Source organism: Heptranchias perlo, chromosome 7 (assembly GCF_035084215.1).
Source record: "Heptranchias perlo isolate sHepPer1 chromosome 7, sHepPer1.hap1, whole genome shotgun sequence".
NCBI classification, from domain to species: domain Eukaryota; kingdom Metazoa; phylum Chordata; class Chondrichthyes; order Hexanchiformes; family Hexanchidae; genus Heptranchias; species Heptranchias perlo.
The window spans coordinates 87772055-87799960 of record NC_090331.1 but is presented as its reverse complement, the minus strand read 5'-3'; the positions used below and the strand labels follow the sequence as shown (position 1 = coordinate 87799960).

Sequence of the window (27906 nt, the reverse complement as noted above, 5' to 3'; positions counted from 1 at the left end):
CTACCAAGTACCAAGTGTCACTATGTGCTGAATTTCTACCTGTCTACCGCACAGAAGGCTGGGTCTGGTCATGCTGGCCGAGCAGACGTAGAGCGTCCCGTCCAACTGGACTGTCCCAGGTGGAGAAGTTCCTGAAGAGGAACCCATTTGACCACAAGGCGTCAGACAGTGGTGGGCACAGAACATTCTGGGAGTCCTGCAGGGAAAGGAGAGGGTGGAATCCGATCGGGCAGCTCCCCGACCAGATGGTTGATGCCATTTGGCAGAACGTCTTGTCGTCAGAACTGACCAACAGGCACCAGGATGTAACCTGGGTGATGGTGAGAAGGGCCCTCACTGTGCGGTCTTTCCTGTACGCACGGAATCTCCATGCCACCGCGAGCTGCCCTAGGGGCTGCTGTGAGGGTGAGACCATCGTCCACCTCCTGATGGACTGCCCATTCACACAGAGGGTGTGGAGAGAGATGCATTCGTATCTGTCCCGGTTCATCCCCAACAGTTCAGTAACACAGGATTCTGTGCTCACCTGCGGCTGGAAGACCATCAACTCAGTGAAGGAGGCCCTTTGATCCGCCTGAAACCTGCTGGTCTCCCAGCTGAAGGAGCTGTCCATGACCGAGTGTTGCCGACGGGCACACTCCAAGGTCCAGGAGTACGTGCTGCGGGACGCACTGAAGCGAGGTGTGGCCAACGCAAAGGCTCTATGGGGAAAGGCCACCGTGTAAGGTCATCCCACCTTGTAGTGTTCACCATGTATGAAAAGATATGTACTGTGTATTGAATCATAATAATGGAATCGTAATGTGGCCGATCTGTATTGTATTGTTTTGAATTGTATCTGTGATATCTACATTGAACTGTGTGTATCCTTAAATGTTATGAAATAAAGTATATTTTGAAATAAAAAAATTTCAAATGAGATATTAAACCGAGGCACCGTCTGCCCTCTCCCGTGGACATCAAAGATCCCAAGGCACTATTTCGAGGAAGAGCAGGGGAGTCCTGGACAACCTTGCTGTGCGCAAATTGGCTGCTGTGTTCCCGGCAGTACAACATTTCAAAAGTACTTAATTGGATGTAAAGTGCTTTGCTCCAGCCATGATTCTCCAGACCTTTAACGCACTGGGTATAAACTATTGCTGGGAACATCATCAGTGTGTGGTGTAAATCAGCCTTCACACTGCTGAGCTCATCCAGCCCTTGTAAGGCAGGCATTTGCAGATGCTTGAATCATAAAGATAACTGTCCCACATTAACAGTAGCTCCATTTAACTCATGTCATAAACCTGTCCAAATCTCTGGGCTGGTGCTGATTAATTAGAAGGACACCTCTCTCTCCCCGCCCCCCAGTAGAACACAAACAACAGGGATATTTATTGCCCCATTTCGGGTCGAAGCGATCCTTATCGAAAATGACGGAGAACACTGTCGAGCAGGAAGCATCTGCCTCTTGCTGAGTCCAGTTGTTCTTTAAACCATCACCAATTCGGTTTCTGTCCAGCTCACTTGAGAGCACCAGTCACTGGTATCTGTTTTACTGATTTAAATTCAGACTCGGCGACATTTCAGTGCAGACTCAGCAGATCCCCAAAGGCAGGTGGAGGGACGGAGGAAGATTTGATTTATCCACACACAGCACCTCCCCACCCTCCCACCCAGCCTTCCTAATCTTCATCACCGTAGGGTAAAAAAAATAAAGATTTTAATCATTTTATTTTACACAGTTCTGTTCAGCATGAGTGACACAAATGAGTAACTGTGAAAAGCAGATAAACACGCCTTTTCACATCGGGCGGCTTATACCCATCCGGCGGCTTATACCCATCGGGCGGCTTATACTCATCGGGCGGCTTATACCCATCGGTAATCTTTCCCGCAGCAGAATGACGCAAAGAAACGTCCAGGCTGCACAAACTTGGCTGGTATTCATAGAATGACCCAGAAATTAGTGCACAGAAACAGGCCATTCAGCCCATCTGGTCCAAGTCGGTGTTTATGCTCCACACAAGCCTCCTCCCACCCTACTTCATCTCACCCTATCAACATATTCTTCTATTCCTTTCTCCTTCATGCACTTATTTAGCTTCCCCTTAAATGCATCTATACTATTCGCCTCAACTACACCTTGTGGTAGCAAGTTCCACTTTCTCACCACTCTCTGGGTAGTTGAAGGGTATTCCCATCACTATAGGAGATTGAGGGGTGATCTGATTGAGGTGTTTAAGATGATCATAGGATTTGATAGGGTAGATAGAGAGAAACTATTTCCTCTGCTGGGGAAGTCCAGAACAAGGGGGCATAACCTTAAAATTCGAGCTGGGCCGTTCAGGGGTGATGTCAGGAAGCACTTCTTCACACAAAGGGGAGTGGAAATCTGGAACTCTCTCCCCTAAAAGCCTGTGGATGCTGGGAGTCAATTGGTGCTTTCAAGACTGAGATCGATAGAGTTTTGTTTGGTAAGGGTATCAAAGGATATTACATAGAATTACACAGAATTTACAGCACAGAAACAGGCCATTCGGCCCAACTGGCCTATGCCGGTGTTTATGCTCCACATGAGTCTCCTCCCACCCCTCCTCATCCAAACTTATCAGCATATCCTTCTATTCCTTTCTCCCTCATGTGGATAGTTAAGAATGGAACCAGGCGAACAGAGTCCCACCCAGCTGGACAACGGAGGAGAGGCGTTGGAGGAGGACGGTGTGGGTCAACCGTGTCAAAAGCCGCGGACAGGTCGAGAAGGATGAGGAGGGTTAGTTTACCATTGTCACAGTCACATCGGATGTCATTTGTGACTTTGATTAGGACTATTTCAGTACTGCGTCAGAGGCAGAAACCTGATTGGAGAGATTCAAACATGGAGTTGCAGGAAAGATGGGCATGGATTTGGGAGGCGACAACACGTTCAAGGACTTTGGAGAGGAAAGAGAGGTTGGAGATGAGGCGGTAGTTTCCAAGGACAGTGGGGTTAAAGGTGAGTTTTTTGAGGAGGGGGGTGATGTCGGCAGATTTGAAAGTGAGGGGGAAAGTACCTGAGGAGAGGGATCCATTAACAATATCAGCTAACATGGTGGCCAGGAAGGGAAGTTGGGTGATCCGCAGTTTGGTGGGTCTCATGAACAAGATGAGCTCGTGAGAGGACAAGAGGGGAAATAGGAGAGAAACTAGAGAAAGATGCGAGTTCAGGGCTAGGGCAACCTTGTATGGCTTGGTGGGCTAGGGGAAGGGAGGGAAACGGTAGAAGCAACTGAACAGATGATCTCAATCTTAGTGACAAAGAAGTCCATGAGCTCCTCGCACGTGTTGTTGGAGGTGAGGTTGGAGGGGGCAGGGGAGAGGGGTTTAAGAAGACCATTTGTAGTAGAGAAGAGAGGCCGGGGGGTATGTTTGCATTCCAGGATGATCTGCAGTTTTGACAGAGGACAGCAGGGCCTGATAGACAAACAGATTATCTGATCATTTATCTCATTGCTGTTTGTGGGACCTTGCTGTTCACAAATTGGCTGCCACGTTTTCCTACATTAAGATGGTGACGACACTTCAAAAACACTTCATTGGCTGTGAAGAGCTTTGGGACGTCCTGAGGATGTGAAAGGCGCTATATAAATGGAAGTTTTTTCAATGTCTAGAGCTGGAGATGGGGAGGTGGGGAAAAATCGGCCAATGAATCTTCTCTGGCTCGTTACCAATCCTTCTGGGAAGTGCAGGCCTCTGGGTGTTGGAGGTCGGGCTCGGGTCCATGTTCACCCTCTGGGTGTTGGGGGTGAGGCTCGGGTCTGTGTTCATCCTCTGGGTGTTGGAGTTCGGGCTTGGGTCCATGTTGACCCTCCGGGTGTTGGGGGTGAGGCTCGGGTCTGTGTTGACCCTCTGGGTGTTGGGGGTCAGGCTCGGGTCTGTGTTGACCCTCTGGGTGTTGGGGGTGAGGCTCGGGTCTGTGTTGACCCTCCGGGTGTTGGGGGTGAGGCTCGGGTCTGTGTTGACCCTCCGGGTGTTGGGGGTGAGGCTCGGGTCTGTGTTGACCCTCCAGGTGTTGGGGGTGAGGCTCGGGTCTGTGTTGACCCTCTGGGTGTTGGGGGTCAGGCTCGGGTCTGTGTTGACCCTCCGGGTGTTGGGGGTCAGGCTCGGGTCTCTGTTGACCCTCTGGGTGTTGGGGGTGAGGCTCGGGTCTGTGTTGACCCTCTGGGTGTTGGAGGTGATGCTCGGGTCTGTGTTGACCCTCTGGGTGTTGGGGGTCAGGCTCGGGTCCATGTGGACCCTCTGGGCGTAGGGGGTCAGGCTCGGGTCCGTGTTGACCCTCTGGGTGTTGGGGGTCAGGCTCGGGTCTGTGTTGACCCTTTGGGTGTTGGAGGTCAGGCTCAGGTCTGTCTTGACCCTCTGGGTGTTCGGGATGAGGCTCGGGTCTGTGTTGACCCTCTGGGTGTTGGGGGTGAGGCTCGGGTCTGTGTTGACCCTCTGGGTGTTGGAGGTCAGGCTCGGGTCTGTGTTGACCCTCTGGGTGTTGGGGGTCAGGCTCGGGTCTGTGTTGACCCTCTGGGTGTTGGGGGTGAGGCTCGGGTCTGTGTTGACCCTCTGGGTGTTGGGGGTCAGGCTCGGGTCTGTGTTGACCCTCTGGGTGTTGGGGGTCAGGCTTGGGTCTGTGTTGACTCTCTGCGTGTTGGGGGTGAGGCTCGGGTCTGTGTTGACCCTCTGGGTGTTGGGGGTCAGGCTCGGTTCTCTGTTGACCCTCTGGGTGTTGGGGGTCAGGCTCGGGTCTGTGTTGACCCTCTGGGTGTTGGGGGTCAGGCTCGGGTCTGTGTTGACCCTCTGGGTGTTGGGGGTCAGGCTCGGGTCTGTGTTGACCCACTGGGTGTTGGGGGTCAGGCCCGGGTCTGTGTTGACCCTCTGGGTGTTGGGGGTCAGGCTCGGGTCTGTGTTGACCCTCTGGGTGTTGGGGGTCAGGCACGGGTCTGTGTTGACCCTCTGGGTGTTGGGGGTCAGGCTCGGGTCTGTGTTGACCCTCTGGGTGTTGGGGGTGAGGCTCGGGTCTGTGTTGACTCTCTGGGTGTTGGGGGTCAGGCTCGGGTCTGTGTTGACCCTCTGGGTGTTGGGGGTCAGGCTCGGGTCTGTGTTGACCCTCTGGGTGTTGGGGGTCAGGCACGGGTCTGTGTTGACCCTCTGGGTGTTGGGGGTCAGGCTCGGGTCTGTGTTGACCCTCTGGGTGTTAGGGGTCAGGCTCGAGTCTGTGTTGACCCTCTGGGTGTTGGGGGTCAGGCTCGGTTCTCTGTTGACCCTCTTGCTGGAAGAGGCTGCCGACAATCACAGACCAGGCGCACACATGAAAAGCGGCCACAAGCTGATTGAGGTATTGGAGGAGTGTCAGCTCGGCATGTGTCAGCTCCTTCCAGAGACTAGGGAAACAAATTGGAATTTAAAAAAAAATTGAGACCTACACAAGCCCAAAGTCCGCAAAGATGTGCTTCAAATCTAAATCATTGGTTGGGAACGGTCAGATACAGCACACAGTGTAATTCAGAATAAATGCAGAATGGAAGGTCAGGGACTTTTAACAGCTCCTAATTGATTCTTAATTGGAAAATGAACCTTCTGGCTGTTGCTAAAAATATAAAATAAAAGAATAGAAAAATTTGGTGGATTTTTTGGACCTTGAGTAGTGATCTGTTGGTAAAGCATTTGAGATGCTAAGTGCAGATTTGACAGTTAGTTGCCCAAGGTCTAACGATTGAATAAGTCAGCTGATCACAATTCATTTGCTTTGTTCAAAATGTGCTGATTGCGTGGAATGTGCTTCTAATTTTACCAGAAGCTGCGTTGATATTAGATTTAGTGGGAGTTCGAGGTATCAGTGAGCCCAGAAGCAGCCAGCGACAGCTTCAAAGCAAACTGGCAACATTTGCTAAGACTAGCTGCTGGGGAGAACCATTTTCAACATGTGTTGGGAGTCAGCCATCCCAGCAGGCGAGTGAACATGATATAAAAGGAGCTTAAAAGTGCAGCCAGGTGTCAACCGCTTGCGTTTCTGTCGTGAATTTCACACAAAAAAAGTCCTAAGACGCTTCACAGAGGCGTAAGGCCAAAATGGACACTGAGCCAACAAAGGAGATGTTAAGAAGGGAGACCAAAAATTATACACAGACCATTAGCTCAAGCTTTACAGTGTGGGAATCCCTTGTAAATATGAATGATGTGGAGATGCCGGTGATGGACTGGGGTGGACAAATGTAAGGAGTCTTACAACACCAGGTTATAGTCCAACAAATTTATTTTAAAATCACAAGCTTTCGGAGATTATCCCATTCGTCAGGTGACGAAGGGGATAATCTCCGAAAGCTTGTGATTTTAAAATAAATTTGTTGGACTATAACCTGGTGTTGTAAGATTCCTTACATTTGTAAATATGAAGACATTCCCAGAGACTCCATGCAAATATTAACACACTCCCAGAGACTCCATGCAAATATTAACACACGCCAGGGGACTCCAATAATAATTAACACACTCCCGGGGATCTATGGCAAATATTAGCAAACTCCCAGAGACTTCATGCAAATATTAACATCCTCCTGGTCTACATGCAAATATTACACACTCTCGGGGTCTACTCGCAAATATTAACACATACCCGGAGGCTCCATGCAACACAATCCCAGAAGCTCCATGCAAATTGTAACACACTCCTGGAAACTCCATGCAAATATTAACACACGTCCGGAGACTCCATGCAAATGCTAACACACTCCTGGAGACTCCATGCAAATATTAACATCCTCCTGGGGTCTACATGCAAATCTTAACACACTCGCAGGGTCGACATGCAAATGTTAACATATGTCAGGAGGCTCCATGCAAATATTAACAAACTCCCGGAGACTCAAAGCAAACAACAACACACTCCCGGAGACACCATACAAAGAGTAACACAATCCCAGAAGCTCCCTGCAAGTGTTAACACACTCCTGGAGACATCATGCAAATATTAATCAATTCCCGGAGACTCCCTGCAAATATTAACACACTACCAGAGACTCCATGCAAATATTAACAAACTCCCGGAGACACCATACAAATAGTAACACACTCCCGAAGGCTGTCTGCAAATGGTAACACACACCCAGAGACGTCATGCAAATATTAACACACTCTCGGAGGCTCCAAGCAAATATTAACACTCTCCTGGAGAAACATGCAAATATTAACACCTTCCCAGAGAGACGAAGCAAATATTAACACATTCCCGGAGACTCCATGCAAATATTAACACAACCTCGGAGACTCCATGCAAATAGTAACACATTCCTGGAGACTTTATGTAAATATTAACACACTCCCGGATACACAATGCAAATAGTAACACACTCCTGGAGGCACCATGCAAATAGTAACACACTCCTGGAGACCCCATGCAAATAGTAACACACTCCCGGATACACCATGCAAATAGTAACACACTCCCGGATACACCATGCAAATATTAACACACTCCCGGAGACCCCATGCAAATAGTAACACACTCCCGGAGACCCCATGCAAATAGTAACACACTCCCGGATACACCATGCAAATATTAACACACTCCCGGATACACCATGCAAATAGTAACACACTCCCGGATACACCATGCAAATAGTAACACACTCCCGGAGACCCCATGCAAATATTAACACACTCCCGGATACACCATGCAAATATTAACACACTCCCGGATACACCATGCAAATATTAACACACTCCCGGAGACCCCATGCAAATATTAACACACTCCCAGAGGCACCATGCAAATATTAACATTCTCCAGGAGACTCCAATAGTAACATACTCCTGGGCCCCGATTTTCGGATGTTGGGAGTGGGTTCGGAGCCCAGCTCCAACCCGCTGACTTCCCAGTGACGTGTTCGGGTGCGCGCGCACCTCCCGATTGCGGGATTCCCACCGGCAATTAAAGACGGCGGGATGATGATTTACATACTTTCCACATAGTTAAAGTACTTGAGATACCTGATTGAGTGGACATTTTGGCAAGGGTGCAATTTTGAAGGATCTTCAGCATGCTTCCTGTGCTGTGGGAAACACTCCCTGTTGCCACAGACGTGTTTCAGCCAGCAGCCAGTGGGAGATGCAAAGGATTTTTTGACAGATGGGGAGAAAACCTCATTTATTGCAGCAGGTCACTCCGTCACATCAGACAAAGCTTTGGCTGCAACACCTTGTGTTTCCACTCAAAATTCTTACATTCCACCCAAAACTCTGCTGTGCAAACATATTTACCTATTTTGTGGATCCCCTCAAACTCACACCGTCAGGATGGGTGGCTGCATTCATCACTTCATCTGAGGACGAGCAACGTCACCAGCCTCGCTAGGCATGGCGTCCACCTCCGCCACGTGGAGCTCCACAACACAGTGCTGCGCCACAGGCACCTGCACAACAGCACAGAGGGCAACAACAAAGAGAGCAACATCGCAGAAGGCACTACCCTCGCCACAGGATGTACAGACCGAGGCTCAGCTTCCTGGACCTCAGAGGAGCAGTGCATTCGGAGGTTCAGAGTCAGTCGCCAGTGGTTGCGGACATCTGCAGCCTCCTTCATGCTGAGCTGCTCTCGGCTGGGCTGAGCAGCATCTTCTTACCTGTCACTGTCAAAGTCACCACTGCCCTCAACTTCTTCACCTCCGGATCATTCCAGGGTGCCGCCGGGGACATCACCGGGGTCTCTCAGTCGTCTGCACACAAGTGCACAAAGCAGGTCACCGACAGCTTGTTTCGCAGGGCCTCGCAATACGTCAACTTCCCCATGGACGACCTCAGCCAGACGGAGAGGGCAGTGGGATTCCACGCTGTGGCTGGCTTCCCACGGGTGCAGGGTGTAATCGATTGCACCCATATAGCAATACGAGCACCTCCACACGAGCCAGGACTGTTCATCAACAGGAAGGGCTATCACTCCATCAACACTCGGCTCATCTGTGACCACCGCAAGAGATTCCTTCATGTGTGTGCCAGATACCCTGGCAGCTGCCACAACTCCTTCATCCTCCGGGAGTCCAATATCCTGCCCCTCTTCCACGCACCAAACACCCGCAAAGGCTGGCTCCTCAGGGACAAGGGATACCCCCTACACATGTGGCTCATGACACCTCTGAGGAACCCCACCAGCGAGCCATATAACGACAGCCACATCACTACCAGGTCTATAATTGAGCATGCTATAGGGTTGCTCAAGATGCGCTTCAGGTGCCTTGATCGTTCTGGGGGAACGCTTCAATATGCACCAGACAGAGTGGGACGTATTATAGTCGTGTGTTGTGTCCTGCACAACATGGCATAACAGAGAGGGGTGCCGCTGGAGGAGGCCCCATCCACATCTGCCACTCATATTGAGGAGGAGGATGAGGAGGAGGCGGAGGAGAAGGAGGAGGAGGAAGAGGAGGAGCAACCCATGGGCAGAACAGCAGCTCACTTGGCTGCTCGTGAGGCCAGGGAGTAACTGATATGTGAACGGTTCTCCTAACATCAGACAGTGTGAAGAGTCCAGTCCTCACCACCTGGACAGAGGAGTGGCCACACCATACCCCCCCCTGCACAAAATAGTCGTGCAACTACACCTACACCCACTGTAAAGTGACCCAATGGGTGGCATCAAGTGTGGGTGTTCATGGTGAACCTCATGAAAGGGCCTTTTTACAGAAGCCAATCAAGAATGGCCAAGATGTGGCAGTAGTGGTGACAATAATAACATTTAATGTGTGCTTAATAAAAAGCAAATATAAAAAATAAATGACCAACCGTCAAAAACCCTTGTGCATCCCCTTTGTGCTCACAAAATCTTTGCCTTTCGCTTCCAACTACTCCTACGTGGTGCTTCCCCTGTGGCTGCAGCAGAGGTAGTGGCAGGTTGCTCTTGTTCATGCCCTGACCGATTTGATGCTTTGGGCCTATGCCCTCTGGGTTTCGGTGCCCGTGAGGGCCCCTCCAAAGACTGCTCCACCTGCACCTGTGCAGGAGCAGACTCGGCCACCTGGAGAGGAGGCAGCATTGTGGGTACTGGTTGAGAGGGGGGGCAACGGGTGAGACGTGGGGGCGCTTTGAGTGGCGTCCCCACTTCCATGTCCCCTTTCGCCATTATCCCTCTCCTGGGCCAGGCCCACACCACTCCTACCACTCTGCTGGACTACAGTTTGGAGGACATGTGTGAAATGTGTGAAGCCTTGTAAGGCCAGTGCTAGTGTATCTGCCTGCCTGTTTAAGGCGGCAGAAAGTTGCTCACCCTGAGTCCGAAGGCCCATTGTCAGGGCCTGAATGGACTCATTTGTAAGCCATGCTTGAAGCTCCTTTGAGTCTAGCCTTCCCTCCATCGCAGACATTCCCACACTTACCCGCGACAGAGATGCCCTCACGTCCCTGTGACAGTATCTCAGAGATGCCCTTCCTTACCTGTGCCACTATTCCACTCATGCAGGAGTTGGACTCCTCCATCCTCTGCACGATTGTGGAGAGTGCGCGTGGCACCTGTTCCAGCACCTCGCAAATGTGCTGCTGCCCCTCGATCATTCTCCTTTTAAAGGATGGCCCCCAGGTTTCCAGCATCTGTATCCAGCTGAGCAGAGCCTGGAGAAGAGTGCTCCCACCGACACGGACTCTCCACAGCTGCCCCTGCTACCAGTGTCTGCTTGTGCTCACGTGTGTGGTAACTCACCGTGTGCGACCCCAACTAAATGCAGACGGGGACCCACCGAGGTGTGAGTATCTGCGCTGACGGATGCTCGCTCAGATGTGACGGTGCCCCCTCAGAGGCCGGCAGGTCCTCTGAGGAATCGCCCTCTGCCATCGCAGCGGTCGCTGAAGGCCCTGTAAGAGAACAGAAGGCAATATTAAGCATGATAACAGATGTTGAGGTGTTGAAGATAGCAAGGCATGTTAACATCAATTGCTATTGTGTGTGCTGAATGTTAAAGTTCTGTCACCAGCCGTTTGTCAGGTGGCAGTCTCGGCGACCCCGACGGACAGGCACTCGAGGGTGCGGCTCAGTTCCAGAGCCTCCTGCTCCGCGTCTGTGAGGCCGACTAGATATTGCGGCCCCCCTCTGATCCTCGCCCTCTACCGTGCATTCTGGGCTCTCTTCTCCTATACGGTAGAGAGGCGTGAGTGAGTGATGGTGACGTGGCCAACCACTGAATGCATTGGTTTGGGTGCAGCTGACCATGAAAGAAATGCATCAGAAGATGAGTATGAGACTCATGATGTTGTATGAGGACTGGGTTGAGTGGTAGTGGTGGGATGAGTACTGGGGAGGTGAGGCAGTGGTGAGGAAGCACAGGTAAGTTGAGGATGAGCTTTGAGTGGGTGTGAGGAGTGATGTGATAAAGTAATGTTGGCAGTGCAGAATGAGTTGGGGGGTGGGGGCGGTAATGTGGAAGACAGAGTGCAGGAGAATGAGTAAGTGTACTCACTTTGGCTGACCTGGTTAGGTCATTGAAGCGCTTCCTGCACTGTATCCAGGTGCGGGAGATGTTGCTGCTGCTGGTGACCTCCTCTGCCACCTCGAGCCAGGGCTTCTTGGTGACAGAGGCAGGCCGCTTCCTCCCGTCTGCCGGATAGAACACATCCCTCCTCCTCCTCACCCCATCCAGTAGCACCTGGAGTGAGGTGTCACTAAATCTAGGAGCAGCCTTTCCCCTGGGCTGCTCCATTGTGCTATTTGGGTTTTTGCTCCAGGAGCAGCCATTGGAGGACTGCCCCTTTAAATAGAGCTCCTCCAGCTGACAGCCTATGATGCGGGTGCGCAGTCCACCCGCTGCGCAGGTTTCGGACACTAAACCCAGAAGCCACAGTAAGTGGCTCCAATTGACCCGCGATCGCGTGGGGAATGGACAGGTTTTATTGGGCGGGATACCCACCCGCTCAATCGCACCCCCCTCCCCCGCTGCCACCCCGACTCCTCGATAATATCGGGAGAGTTGTGAAAATAGCAACACACTCCCGGAGACTCCATACAAATAGCAACACACTCCTGGAGACTCCATACAAATAGCAACACACTCCCGGAGACTCCATACAAATAGCAACACACTCCCGGAGACTCCATACAAATAGTAACACACTCCTGGAGACTCCATGCAAACAGCAACACACTCCCGGAAACTCCATACAAATAGCAACACACTCCTGGAGACTCCATGCAAATAGCAACACACTCCCGGAAACTCCATACAAATAGCAACACAGTCGCGGAGACTCCATACAAATAGCAACACACTCCTGGAGACTCCATGCAAATAGTAACACACTCCCGGAAACTCCATACAAATAGCAACACACTCCTGGAGACTCCATGCAAATAGCAACACACTCCCGGAAACTCCATACAAATAGCAACACACTCCTGGAGACTCAATGCAAATAGTAACACACTCCTGGAGACTCAATGCAAATATTAACACACTCCTGGAGACTCCATACAAATAGTAACACACTCCTGGAGACTCCATGCAAATAGTAACACACTCCTGGAGACTCCATACAAATAGTAACACACTCCTGGAGACTCCATACAAATAGTAACACACTCCTGGAGACTCCATGCAAATAGTAACACACTCCTGGAGACTCCATGCAAATATTAACACACTCCGGGAGACTCCATGCAAATAGTAACACACTCCTGGAGACTCCATACAAATATTAACACACTCCTGGAGACTCCATACAAATAGTAACACACTCCCGGAACCTCCATGCAAATAGCAACACACTCCTGGAGACTCCATGCAAATAGCAACACACTCCTGGAGACTCCATGCAAATAGTAACACACTCCTGGAGACTCCATGCAAATAGCAACACACTCCCAGCAACTCCATGCAAATAGCAACACACTCCTGGAGACTCCATGCAAATAGTAACACACTCCCGGAAACTCCATACAAATAGCAACACACTCCTGGAGACTCCATACAAATAGCAACACACTCCTGGAGACTCCATGCAAATAGCAACTCACTCCTGGAGACTCCATGCAAATAGCAACACACTCCGGGAGACTCCATACAAATAGCAACACACTCCTGGAGACTCCATGCAAATAGCAACACACTCCGGGAGACTCCATACAAATAGCAACACACTCCTGGAGACTCCATGCAAATAGCAACACACTCCTGGAGACTCCATGCAAATATTAACACACTCCGGGAGACTCCATGCAAATAGTAACACACTCCTGGAGACTCCATACAAATATTAACACACTCCTGGAGACTCCATACAAATAGTAACACACTCCCGGAACCTCCATGCAAATAGCAACACACTCCTGGAGACTCCATGCAAATAGCAACACACTCCTGGAGACTCCATGCAAATAGTAACACACTCCTGGAGACTCCATGCAAATAGCAACACACTCCCGGAAACTCCATGCAAATAGCAACACACTCCTGGAGACTCCATGCAAATAGTAACACACTCCCGGAAACTCCATACAAATAGCAACACACTCCTGGAGACTCCATACAAATAGCAACACACTCCTGGAGACTCCATGCAAATAGCAACTCACTCCTGGAGACTCCATGCAAATAGCAACACACTCCGGGAGACTCCATACAAATAGCAACACACTCCTGGAGACTCCATGCAAATAGCAACACACTCCGGGAGACTCCATACAAATAGCAACACACTCCTGGAGACTCCATGCAAATAGCAACACACTCCTGGAGACTCCATGCAAATAGTAACACACTCCTGGAGACTCCATGCAAATAGCAACACACTCCTGGAGACTCCATACAAATAGTAACACACTCCGGGAGACTCCATACAAATAGTAACACACTCCAGGAGACTCCATACAAAAAGTAACACACTCCTGGAGACTCCATGCTAATATTAACACACTCTCGGAGATTCCTTGCAAATATTAACAATACTTCTGGAGACTCGGTGCAAATATTAACATGTTCCTGGAGACTCAATGCCAATATGAACACACCCCTGGAGATTCCATGCAAATAGCAACACACTCCTGGAGACTCCATACAAATAGCAACACACTCCTGGAGACTCCATACAAATAGTAACACACTCCGGGAGACTCCATGCAAATAGCAACACACTCCTGGAGACTCCATACAAATAGTAACACACTCCTGGAGACTCCATGCAAATAGTAACACACTCCTGGAGACTCCATACAAATAGTAACACACTCCTGGAGACTCCATACAAATAGCAACACACTCCTGGAGACTCCATGCAAATAGTAACACACTCCTGGAGACTCCATGCAAATAGTAACACACTCCTGGAGACTCCATGCAAATAGTAACACACTCCTGGAGACTCCATGCAAATAGTAACACACTCCGGGAGACTCCATACAAATATTAACACACTCCTGGAGACTCCATGCAAATAGTAACACACTCCTGGAGACTCCATGCAAATAGCAACACACTCCTGGAGACTCCATACAAATATTAACATACTCCTGGAGACTCCATGCAAATAGTAACACACTCCTGGAGACTCCATACAAATAGTAACACACTCCTGGAGACTCAATGCCAATATGAACACACCCCTGGAGATTCCATACAAATAGTAACACACTCCTGGAGACTCCAAGCAAATATTAACACACACCCGGAGACTCCAAGCAAATATTAACACACTCCTGGAGACTCCATGCAAATGGTAACACATTCCCGGAGACTCCAAGCAAATATTAACACACTCCCAGAGACTCCATGCAAATGTTAACACACTCCCGAAGACTCTGTGGAAAGATTAACACAGTCCCGGAGACACTAAGCAAATAATAACACACTCCCGGAGGCTCCATGCAAATAGTAACACACTCCTGGAGACAACAAGCAATAATAACACACTCCCGGAGGCTCCATGCAAATAGTAACACACTCCGGGAGACTCCATGCAAATATTAACACACACTCGGAGGTTCCATGCAAATATTAACAGCCTCCCGGAGACATACAAATAGCAACAGAATCCCAGATGCTCCATACAAATATTAACACACTCCTGGAGACTCCATGAACATACTAACACACTCCGGGAGACTCCATTCAAATATTATAACGCTCCCAGGGATACCATGCAAATATTAACAAGCTCCAGGAGACTCCATGCAAATATTAACGCACACCTGGAGAATCCACGCAAATATTAACACATTCCCAGAGACTCCATGCAAATATTAACACACGCCAGTGGACTCCAATAATAATTAACACACTCCCGGGGATCTATGGCAAATATTAGCAAACTCCCAGAGACTTCATGCAAATATTAACATCCTCCTGGTCTACATGCAAATATTACACACTCTCGGGGTCTACTCGCAAATATTAACACATACCCGGAGGCTCCATGCAACACAATCCCAGAAGCTCCATGCAAATTGTAACACACTCCTGGAAACTCCATGCAAATATTAACACACGTCCGGAGACTCCATGCAAATGCTAACACACTCCTGGAGACTCCATGCAAATATTAACATCCTCCTGGGGTCTACATGCAAATCTTAACACACTCGCAGGGTCGACATGCAAATGTTAACATATGTCAGGAGGCTCCATGCAAATATTAACAAACTCCCGGAGACTCAAAGCAAACAACAACACACTCCCGGAGACACCATACAAAGAGTAACACAATCCCAGAAGCTCCCTGCAAGTGTTAACACACTCCTGGAGACATCATGCAAATATTAATCAATTCCCGGAGACTCCCTGCAAATATTAACACACTACCAGAGACTCCATACAAATAGTAACACACTCCCGAAGGCTGTCTGCAAATGGTAACACACACCCAGAGACGTCATGCAAATATTAACACACTCTCGGAGGCTCCAAGCAAATATTAACACTCTCCTGGAGAAACATGCAAATATTAACACCTTCCCAGAGAGACGAAGCAAATATTAACACATTCCCGGAGACTCCATGCAAATATTAACACAACCTCGGAGACTCCATGCAAATAGTAACACATTCCTGGAGACTTTATGTAAATATTAACACACTCCCGGAGACTCCATGCAAATAGTAACACATTCCTGGAGACTTTATGTAAATATTAACACACTCCCGGTTACACCATGCAAATAGTAACACACTCCTGGACGCACCATGCAAATAGTAACACACTCCCGGATACACCATGCAAATAGTAACACACTCCCGGATACACCATGCAAATATTAACACACTCCCGGAGACCCCATGCAAATAGTAACACACTCCCGGAGACCCCATGCAAATATTAACACACTCCCGGAGACCCCATGCAAATATTAACACACTCCCGGAGACCCCATTCAAATATTAACACACTCCCGGAGACCCCATGCAAATAGTAACACACTCCCGGAGACCCCATGCAAATATTAACACACTCCCAGAGGCACCATGCAAATATTAACATTCTCCAGGAGACTCCAATAGTAACATACTCCTGGGCCCCGATTTTCGGATGTTGGGAGTGGGTTCGGAGCCCAGCTCCAACCCGCTGACTTCCCAGTGACGTGTTCGGGTGCGCGCGCACCTCCCGATTGCGGGATTCCCACCGGCAATTAAAGACGGCGGGATGATGATTTACATACTTTCCACATAGTTAAAGTACTTGAGATACCTGATTGAGTGGACATTTTGGCAGGGGTGCAATTTTGAAGGATCTTCAGCATGCTTCTTGTGCTGTGGGAAACACTCCCTGTTGCCACAGACGTGTTTCAGCCAGCAGCCAGTGGACGATGCAAAGGATTTTTTGACAGATGGGGAGAAAACCTCATTTATTGCAGCAGGTCACTCCGTCACATCAGACAAAGCTTTGGCTGCAACACCTTGTGTTTCCACTCAAAATTCTTACTTTCCACCCAAAACTCTGCTGTGCAAACATATTTACCTATTTTGTGGATCCCCTCAAACTCACACCGTCAGGATGGGTGGCTGCATTCATCACTTCATCTGAGGACGAGCAACGTCACCAGCCTCGCTAGGCATGGCGTCCACCTCCGCCACGTGGAGCTCCACAACACAGTGCTGCGCCACAGGCACCTGCACAACAGCACAGAGGGCAACAACAAAGAGAGCAACATCGCAGAAGGCACTACCCTCGCCACAGGATGTACAGACCGAGGCTCAGCTTCCTGGACCTCAGAGGAGCAGTGCATTCGGAGGTTCAGAGTCAGTCGCCAGTGGTTGCGGACATCTGCAGCCTCCTTCATGCTGAGCTGCTCTCGGCTGGGCTGAGCAGCATCTTCTTACCTGTCACTGTCAAAGTCACCACTGCCCTCAACTTCTTCACCTCCGGATCATTCCAGGGTGCCGCCGGGGACATCACCGGGGTCTCTCAGTCGTCTGCACACAAGTGCACAAAGCAGGTCACCGACGGCTTGTTTCGCAGGGCCTCGCAATACGTCAACTTCCCCATGGACGACCTCAGCCAGACGGAGAGGGCAGTGGGATTCCACGCTGTGGCTGGCTTCCCACGGGTGCAGGGTGTAATCGTTTGCACCCATTTAGCAATACGAGCACCTCCACACGAGCCAGGACTGTTCATCAACAGGAAGGGCTATCACTCCATCAACACTCGGCTCATCTGTGACCACCGCAAGAGATTCCTTCATGTGTGTGCCAGATACCCTGGCAGCTGCCACAACTCCTTCATCCTCCGGGAGTCCAATATCCCGCCCCTCTTCCACGCACCGAACACCTGCAAGGGCTGGCTCCTCAGGGACAAGGGATACCCCCTACACATGTGGCTCATGACACCTCTGAGGAACCCCACCAGCGAGCCATATAACGACAGCCACATCACTACCAGGTCTATAATTGAGCATGCTATAGGGTTGCTCAAGATGCGCTTCAGGTGCCTTGATCGTTCTGGGGGAACGCTTCAATATGACAGAGTGGGACGTATTATAGTCGTGTGTTGTGTCCTGCACAACATGGCATAACAGAGAGGGGTGCCGCTGGAGGAGGCCCCATCCACATCTGCCACTCATATTGAGGAGGAGGATGAGGAGGAGGCGGAGGAGAAGGAGGAGGAGGAAGAGGAGGAGCAACCCATGGGCAGAACAGCAGCTCACTTGGCTGCTCGTGAGGCCAGGGAGTCACTGATATGTGAACGGTTCTCCTAACATCAGACAGTGTGAAGAGTCCAGTCCTCACCACCTGGACAGAGGAGTGGCCACACCACACCCCCCCCTGCACAAAATAGTCGTGCAACTACACCTACACCCACTGTAAAGTGACCCAATGGGTGGCATCAAGTGTGGGTGTTCATGGTGAACCTCATGAAAGGGCCTTTTTACAGAAGCCAATCAAGAATGGCCAAGATGTGGCAGTAGTGGTGACAATAATAACATTTAATGTGTGCTTAATAAAAAGCAAATATAAAAAATAAATGACCAACCGTCAAAAACCCTTGTGCATCCCCTTTGTGCTCACAAAATCTTTGCCTTTCGCTTCCAACTACTCCTACGTGGTGCTTCCCCTGTGGCTGCAGCAGAGGTAGTGGCAGGTTGCTCTTGTTCATGCCCTGACCGATTTGATGCTTTGGGCCTATGCCCTCTGGGTTTCGGTGCCCGTGAGGGCCCCTCCAAAGACTGCTCCACCTGCACCTGTGCAGGAGCAGACTCGGCCACCTGGAGAGGAGGCAGCATTGTGGGTACTGGTTGAGAGGGGGGGCAACGGGTGAGACGTGGGGGCGCTTTGAGTGGCGTCCCCACTTCCATGTCCCCTTTCGCCATTATCCCTCTCCTGGGCCAGGCCCACACCACTCCTACCACCCTGCTGGACTACAGTTTGGAGGACATGTGTGAAATGTGTGAAGCCTTGTAAGGCCAGTGCTAGTGTATCTGCCTGCCTGTTTAAGGCGGCAGAAAGTTGCTCACCCTGAGTCCGAAGGCCCATTGTCAGGGCCTGAATGGACTCATTTGTAAGCCATGCTTGAAGCTCCTTTGAGTCTAGCCTTCCCTCCATCGCAGACATTCCCACACTTACCCGCGACAGAGATGCCCTCACGTCCCTGTGACAGTATCTCAGAGATGCCCTTCCTTACCTGTGCCACTATTCCACTCATGCAGGAGTTGGACTCCTCCATCCTCTGCACGATTGTGGAGAGTGCGCGTGGCACCTGTTCCAGCACCTCGCAAATGTGCTGCTGCCCCTCGATCATTCTCCTTTTAAAGGATGGCCCCCAGGTTTCCAGCATCTGTATCCAGCTGAGCAGAGCCTGGAGAAGAGTGCTCCCACCGACACGGACTCTCCACAGCTGCCCCTGCTACCAGTGTCTGCTTGTGCTCACGTGTGTGGTAACTCACCGTGTGCGACCCCAACTAAATGCGGACAGGGACCCACCGAGGTGTGAGTATCTGCGCTGACGGATGCTCGCTCAGATGTGACGGTGCCCCCTCAGAGGCCGGCAGGTCCTCTGAGGAATCGCCCTCTGCCATCGCAGCGGTCGTTGAAGACCCTGTAAGAGAACAGAAGGCAATATTAAGCATGATGACAGATGTTGAGGTGCTGAAGATAGCAAGGCATGTCAACATCAATTGCTATTGTGTGTGCTGAATGTTAAAGTTCTGTCACCAGCCGTTTGTCAGGTGGCAGTCTCGGCGACCCCGACGGACAGGCACTCGAGGGTGCGGCTCAGTTCCAGAGCCTCCTGCTCCGCGTCTGTGAGGCCGACTAGATATTGCGGCCCCCCTCTGATCCTCGCCCTCTACCGTGCATTCTGGGCTCTCTTCTCCTATACGGTAGAGAGGCGTGAGTGAGTGATGGTGACGTGGCCAACCACTGAATGCATTGGTTTGGGTGCAGCTGACCATGAAAGAAATGCATCAGAAGATGAGTATGAGACTCATGATGTTGTATGAGGACTGGGTTGAGTGGTAGTGGTGGGATGAGTACTGGGGAGGTGAGGCAGTGGTGAGGAAGCACAGGTAAGTTGAGGATGAGCTTTGAGTGGGTGTGAGGAGTGATGTGATAAAGTAATGTTGGCAGTGCAGAATGAGTTGGGGGGTGGGGGCGGTAATGTGGAAGACAGAGTGCAGGAGAATGAGTAAGTGTACTCACTTTGGCTGACCTGGTTAGGTCATTGAAGCGCTTCCTGCACTGTATCCAGGTGCGGGAGATGTTGCTGCTGCTGGTGACCTCCTCTGCCACCTCGAGCCAGGGCTTCTTGGTGACAGAGGCAGGCCGCTTCCTCCCGTCTGCCGGGTAGAACACATCCCTCCTCCTCCTCACTCTATCCAGTAGCACCTGGAGTGAGGTGTCACTAAATCTAGGAACAGCCTTTCCCCTGGGCTGCTCCATTGTGCTATTTGGGTTTTTGCTCCAGGAGCAGCCATTGGAGGACTGCCCCTTTAAATAGAGCTCCTCCAGCTGACAGCCTGTGATGCGGGTGCGCAGTCCACCCGCTGCGCAGGTTTCGGACACTAAACCCAGAAGCCACAGTAAGTGGCTCCAATTGACCCGCGATCGCGTGGGGAATGGACAGATTTTATTGGGCGGGATACCTACCCGCTCAATCGCACCCCCCTCCCCCGCTGCCACCCCGACTCCTCGATAAAATCGGGAGAGTTGTGAAAATAGCAACACACTCCCGGAGACTCCATACAAATAGCAACACACTCCCGGAGACTCCATACAAATAGCAACACACTCCCGGAGACTCCATACAAATAGCAACACACTCCCGGAGACTCCATACAAATAGCAACACACTCCGGGAGACTCCATACAAATAGTAACACAATCCGGGAGACTCCATACAAATAGCAACACACTCCCGGAGACTCCATACAAATAGCAACACACTCCCGGAGACTCCATACAAATAGCAACACACTCCAGGAGACTCCATACAAATAGCAACACACTCCCGGAGACTCCATACAAATAGCAACACACTCCGGGAGACTCCATACAAATAGTAACACAATCCGGGAGACTCCATACAAATAGCAACACACTCCCGGAGACTCCATACAAATAGCAACACACTCCCGGAGACTCCATACAAATAGTAACACAATCCGGGAGACTCCATACAAATAGCAACACACTCCCGGAGACTCCATACAAATAGCGACACACTCCGGGAGACTCCATACAAATAGTAACACAATCCGGGAGACTCCATACAAATAGCAACACACTCCCGGAGACTCCATACAAATAGCAACACACTCCCGGAGACTCCATACAAATAGCAACACACTCCGGGAGACTCCATACAAATAGCAACACACTCCCGGAGACTCCATACAAATAGCAACACACTCCCGGAGACTCCATACAAATAGCAACACACTCCCGGAGACTCCATACAAATAGCAACACACTCCCGGAGACTCCATACAAATAGCAACACACTCCCGGAGACTCCATACAAATAGCAACACACTCCGGGAGACTCCATACAAATAGTAACACAATCCGGGAGACTCCATACAAATAGCAACACACTCCCGGAGACTCCATACAAATAGCAACACACTCCCGGAGACTCCATACAAATAGTAACACACTCCCGGAGACTCCATGCAAATAGCAACACACTCCCGGAGACTCCATACAAATAGCAACACACTCCCGGAGACTCCATACAAATAGCAACACACTCCCGGAGACTCCATGCAAATAGCAACACACTCCCGGAGACTCCATACAAATAGCAACACACTCCCGGAGACTCCATACAAATAGCAACACACTCCCGGAAACTCCATGCAAATAGTAACACACTCCCGGAACCTCCATGCAAATAGCAACACACTCCTGGAGACTCCATACAAATAGCAACACACTCCCGGAAACTCCATGCAAATAGCAACACACTCCCGGAGACTCCATACAAATAGTAACACACTCCCGGAAACTCCATGCAAATAGCAACACACTCCGGGAGACTCCATACAAATAGCAACACACTCCTGGAGACTCCATACAAATAGTAACACACTCCTGGAGACTCAATACAAATAGTAATACACTCCTGGAGACTCCATACAAATAGTAACACACTCATGGAGACTCCATACAAATAGTAACACACTCCCGGAAACTCCATGCAAATAGCAACACACTCCTGGAGACTCCATACAAATAGCAACACACTCCTGGAGACTCCATACAAATAGTAACACACTCCTGGAGACTCCATACAAATAGTAACACACTCCTGGAGACTCCATACAAATAGTAACACACTCCTGGAGACTCCATACAAATAGTAACACACTCCTGGAGACTCCATACAAATAGTAACACACTCCTGGAGACTCAATACAAATAGTAACACACTCCTGGAGACTCCATACAAATAGTAACACACTCCTGGAGACTCCATACAAATAGTAACACACTCCTGGAGACTCCATACAAATAGCAACACACTCCCGGAGACTCCATACAAATAGCAACACACTCGCGGAGACTCCATACAAATAGCAACACACTCCCGGAGACTCCATACAAATAGCAACACACTCCCGGAGACTCCATACAAATAGCAACACACTCCCGGAAACTCCATACAAATAGTAACACACTCCGGGAAACTCCATACAAATAGCAACACACTCCCGGAACCTCCATGCAAATAGCAACACACTCCCGGAGACTCCATACAAATAGCAACACACTCCTGGAGACTCCATACAAATAGTAACACACTCCTGGAGACTCAATGCCAATATGAACACACCCCTGGAGATTCCATACAAATAGTAACACACTCCGGGAGACTCCATACAAATAGCAACACACTCCTGGAGACTCCATACAAATAGTAACACACTCCTGGAGACTCCATACAAATAGTAACACACTCCTGGAGACTCAATGCCAATATGAACACACCCCTGGAGATTCCATACAAATAGTAACACACCCCTGGAGATTCCATACAAATATTAACACACACCCGGAGACTCCAAGCAAATATTAACACACTCCTGGAGACTCCATGCAAATGGTAACACATTCCCGGAGACTCCAAGCAAATATTAACACACTCCCAGAGACTCCATGCAAATGTTAACACACTCCCGAAGACTCTGTGGAAAGATTAACACAGTCCCGGAGACGGTAAGCAAATATTAACACACTCCCAGACTCCATGCAAATAGTAACACACTCCTGGAGACAACAAGCAAATAATAATACACTCCCGGAGGCTCCATGCAAATAGTAACACACTCCTGGAGACTCCATGCAAATAGTAACACACTCCTGGAGACAACAAGCAAATAATAACACACTCCCGGAGGCTCCATGCAAATAGTAACACACTCCGGGAGACTCCATGCAAATAGTAACACACTCCTGGAGATTCCTTGCAAATATTAACAATACTTCTGGAGACTCGGTGCAAATATTAACATGTTCCTGGAGACTCAATGCCAATATGAACACACCCCTGGAGATTCCATACAAATAGTAACACACTCCTGGAGACTTCCTGCAAATAGTAACACACTCCTGGAGACTCCATGCAAACATTAACACTTTCCCGGAGACTCCATGCAAATATTAACACACCCCCAGAGACTCAGTGAAAATATTAACACACCCCCGGAGATTCCATGCATATATTAACACACTCTCGGAGACATTATGCGAATGGTAACACACTCCTGGAAACAACAAGCAAATATTAACACAGTCCCAGAAACTCCATGCAAATATTAACACACTCCTGGAAACAAGAAGCAAATATTAACACACTCCCGGAGACTCGAAGCAAATATTAACACTCTCCCGGAGACTCCATGCAAATATTAACACACTCCCGGAGACTCGAAGCAAATATTAACACTCTCCCGGAGACTCCATTCAAATATTAACACACTCCCGGAGACTCCATTCAAATATTAACACACTCCCGGAGACTCCATTCAAATATTAACACACTCCCGGAGACTCCATGCAAATATTAACCCACTCCCGGAGACTCGAAGCAAATATTAACACTCTCCCGGAGACTCCATTCAAATATTAACACACTCCCGGAGACTCCATTCAAATATTAACACACTCCTGGAGACTCCAAGCAAATATTAACACACTCCTGGAGACACATAGAAATAGTGACACACTCCCGGAGACTCCATGCAAATATTAACACACTCCCGGAGACTCCAAGCAAATATTAACACATTCCCAGAGACAACAAGAAAAAATTAACGCGCTCCTGGAAATACAAAGCAAATATTAACACACTCCGGGAGACTCCATGCAAACATTAACACACTTCCGGAGACTCAATACAAATAGTAACACATTGCCAGAGACTCCATGCAAATATTAACACACTCCCGGAGACATGCAAATAGTAACACACTCCCGGAGACATGCAAATAGTAACACACTCCTGGAGACAACAAGCAAATATTAACACCCCCCCACCGGAGACTCCATGCAAATAGTAACACACTCCTGGAGCCTCCATGAAAATATTAACAAACTCTGGAAACTCCATGCAAATAGCAACACACTGCTGGAGACTCCATGCAAATATTATCACACTCCCGGAGACACCATAGAAATAGTGACACACTCCCTGAGGCTCCACGCAAATAATAACACACGCCTGGAGACTCCATTCAAATATTAACGTACTCCCGGAGGCTCCAAGCTAATATTAACACGCTCCCGGAGACTACATGCAAAAAGTAACACATTCCTGAGGAGCCCATGCAAATAGTAACATTATCCTAATGATCCCATGCAAATATCAACACACTTTCGGGGACTTTATATGCAAATATTAGCACACTCCCAGGGGGGGGGGAGGGGAGGGGAATCCATGCAAGTGTTAACACATTCCATGGAAACCCTATTAGTATTAACACCTTCCTGAGGATCCCGTGCATATATTAACAGACTCCCTGAGACTCCATGCAAACATTAACATATTCCCAAGGATACCATGCAAATATTAACACTCTCCCGAGGATCCCATGCAAATATTAACACATTCCCGAAGTTCCTCTGCAAAAATTAACACACTTCTGGGGACACTTTGCAAATATTAACTCAGTCCCAAGGATTCCCTGTTCTAACTAGAATTTTAGTTTCATACAGCCTAGAATGATGCCATTCGGTCCATTGTACCTATGCCAGCTTTTTGAAAGAACTATTCAATTAGTCCCACTCCCCCCATTCTTCTCCCATAGCTCTGCAACCAGTGAAACTCACTGTTAGCTCCCCAAGGAAAACAGTGTTAGAATTGCAGAAAACAAGTTTTATGGGGGCACTGCAATAGAATAATGAGCTAGTAAGTCAAAAAATACAAGAGAAAAAAACAGAAAACTGATGACAGACTTAAATCTGTTGACAATGGGCAGCCACCTCACAAATTTTAATGACCTTACCAGGCCAGCTAAAGCAAGGTAAGAGGAGTCGGACACATCTTCTTACAATGCATGATACTGAGCATGCACCCACTCAAAAAATGAAAGTGGAAAATTTGGCAGGTGCTAAAGTGGGTGGGGATCTAGCAGAATGGATCCCTGCCCCATTTCCCAGCACCCGCCATCCTGAATACGCCCCCCTCCCAATTTTCAGCAATCAAAGAAAAATCCAGGCTTAGATGTCCATTCTATGTCTGACTGTTAACCTTGGGGGGAAGGGGGAGGGGGAGAAGTAAGTTGTATTCAGTATATTGTGGAAACAACTTAAGCCTATTGCCCTGCTTTAGACCTTCAATGGCCATTAAAAAGTGAAAAAAGAAAGACTTACATTTACATAGTGCCTTTCACAACCTCAGGTCTTCCCAAAGCACTTTATAGTCAATGAAGTACTTTTGAAGTGTAGTCACTGTTGTAATGTAGGAAACACAGCAGCCAATTTGCGCACAGCAAGGTCCCACAAACAGCAATGTGTTAATGACCAGGTAATCTGTTTTAGTGATGTTGGTTGAAGGATAAATATTGGCCAGGACACTGGGGAGAACTCTCCTGCTCTTCTTCAAAATTGTGCCATGGGATCTTTTACATCCACTGAGAGGGTAGACGGGGCCTCGGTTTAACATCCCACCCGAAGGATGGCACCTCTGACAGTGCAGCACTCCCTCAGTACTGCACAGTGGGACATGAATCCACAACCTTCTGACTCAGAGGCGAGAGTGCTACCCTTTATCGTGCTTGGAGTCATAATAAATGTTTCGTGCTGGGGGCCCTGTTGATTCTAATCTACACCGATAATCTGCATTCAGAAAAGCAATGCATGTTGGTTAAATTTGCAGATGATACTAAATTGGGGGGAGTGATGGGGAGCTGTTGAGTCTGGTGAAGCAGCCAAGGAGCTACAGAAGGACTAAGACAAATGTGCAAATGGGCAGAATTAGGGCAGCTGAAATTCAGTAGGCATAAGTCCAAAGTGTTAGCTATTGGGATAAAAAAAAATGAGGACATTCTTTCTTAATGAATTGAATAGCGGGGAGGCTGAAAACTGGGAGTGACAGCAGACTCAGAATTTACCATGTCTAGTCATTGCAGAGCAACAATTGATGAAACAAACAGAATACTGAGCAATATTGCTAAATCAGGAGACCTAAACTTGACATTATGTATTAGGTAACATTCGCAACTGTCAAGGCAAAGACCATTTCCAACAAGAGAGAGCATAACCACCTCCCCATGACATTCAATGTCATTACCATCGCTGAGTCTCCCAACCATTAACATCATAGGGGGTCCCCATTAACCAGAAACTCAACTGGATTAGCTGCATAAATACTGTGGCTATTAGAGCAGGTCAGAGGCTGGGTATTCAGGGTCGAGTGACTCACCTCCTGACTCCCCAAAGCCTCTCCACCACCTACAAGGCACAAGTCAGGAGTGTGATGGAATACTCTGCACTTGGCTGGATGGGTGCAGCTCCAACAACACTCAAGAAGCTCGACACCATCCAGGACAAAACCCATCCACCACCTTAACCATCCACTCCCTCCACCACCAGGGCACTGTGGCTGCAGTGTGTACTGTCTACAGGATGTACTGCAGAAACTCATCAAGGCTTCTTTGGCAGCACCTCCCAAACCTGTGACCTCCACAATGAGAAGGACAAGGGCAGCAGGTGTATGGGAACACTATCACCTCCATGTTCCCCTCCAAATCACACACCATCCCGACTTGGACATATATGGTAGTTCCTTCATCGTCGCTGGGTCAAAATCCTGGAACTCCCTCCCTAACAGCACTGTGGGAGAACCTTCACCACATGGACTGCAGCAGTTCAAGAAGGCGGCTCACCACTACCTTCTCAAGGGCAATTAGGGATGGGCAATAAATGCCGGCTTTACCATCAACGCCCACATCCCGAGAATACATTTTTTAAAATCTGGGACGGTGTTACCACATGGTGAATAAGGAACCCTTCTACTATTGGCGTATACACCGGAAATAATATGATCTGCAAACAGTGAGCTCCAGACTCTCTGAACTGACTGAAAACTCCATGCTGCCAGAACATGTAGCTCAGGTTAATAACTATATTGTGTTTACTGGGAAGTAAGATTACAGAAAAAAATAGGCCGACAGATTAGATAGCTTAAGATTCACTTAACTTTTCACCATTGGTTCCGAAGTCTTACCGTCCTCTTCTGTAACTTTTAACCATGAGTACATAGTGAAAAATTTTAAATGAGAACTTAACCTCACAAGGTTCATCATAAGTCCCCAACTCAAGTAGTTACACAGCAAAGAAGGAAATAGCAGAACATAGGCTAACCATCTTTCTTTCTCCTTTAATGTTTAAACTGGTGCAAAGTAAGATAAAAAAAATTGTTCACAATTAATCAAAACTGTCAATCAAAAATAGACTTGAAAGATATCAGGGTAGTTTTTCAAGTATTAGGCTGCCAATCAAA

At 49.0% G+C, this 27906-nt stretch overlaps 1 protein-coding gene across 1 annotated transcript; it reads right to left on the bottom strand.

Moving 5' to 3' along the window:
* Nucleotides 1-27664, bottom strand: LOC137324058 (polycystin-1-like protein 3). Its single transcript, XM_067988228.1, has 5 exons — nt 27631-27664; nt 19420-19500; nt 3687-5285; nt 3033-3164; nt 1-131 (listed from the first exon to the last, which is right to left on the bottom strand). The coding sequence occupies exons 1-5, from the start codon at nt 27662-27664 to the stop codon at nt 1-3; spliced, it is 1977 nt and encodes a 658-aa protein (XP_067844329.1).
* Nucleotides 27665-27906: the final 242 nt, after the last annotated feature.

Coding starts and splice junctions, on each gene's coding strand:
- LOC137324058 (XM_067988228.1), bottom strand. CDS start 27,664: ATGTACTCATGGTTAAAAGTTACAGAAGAGGACG. Junction 19,501..27,630: donor AAAAGTTACAGAAGAGGACG/GTAAGACTTCGG, acceptor GTTCTCTTACAG/GGTCTTCAACGACCGCTGCG. Junction 5,286..19,419: donor GGGGGCACCGTCACATCTGA/GCGAGCATCCGT, acceptor GATTGTCGGCAG/CCTCTTCCAGCAAGAGGGTC.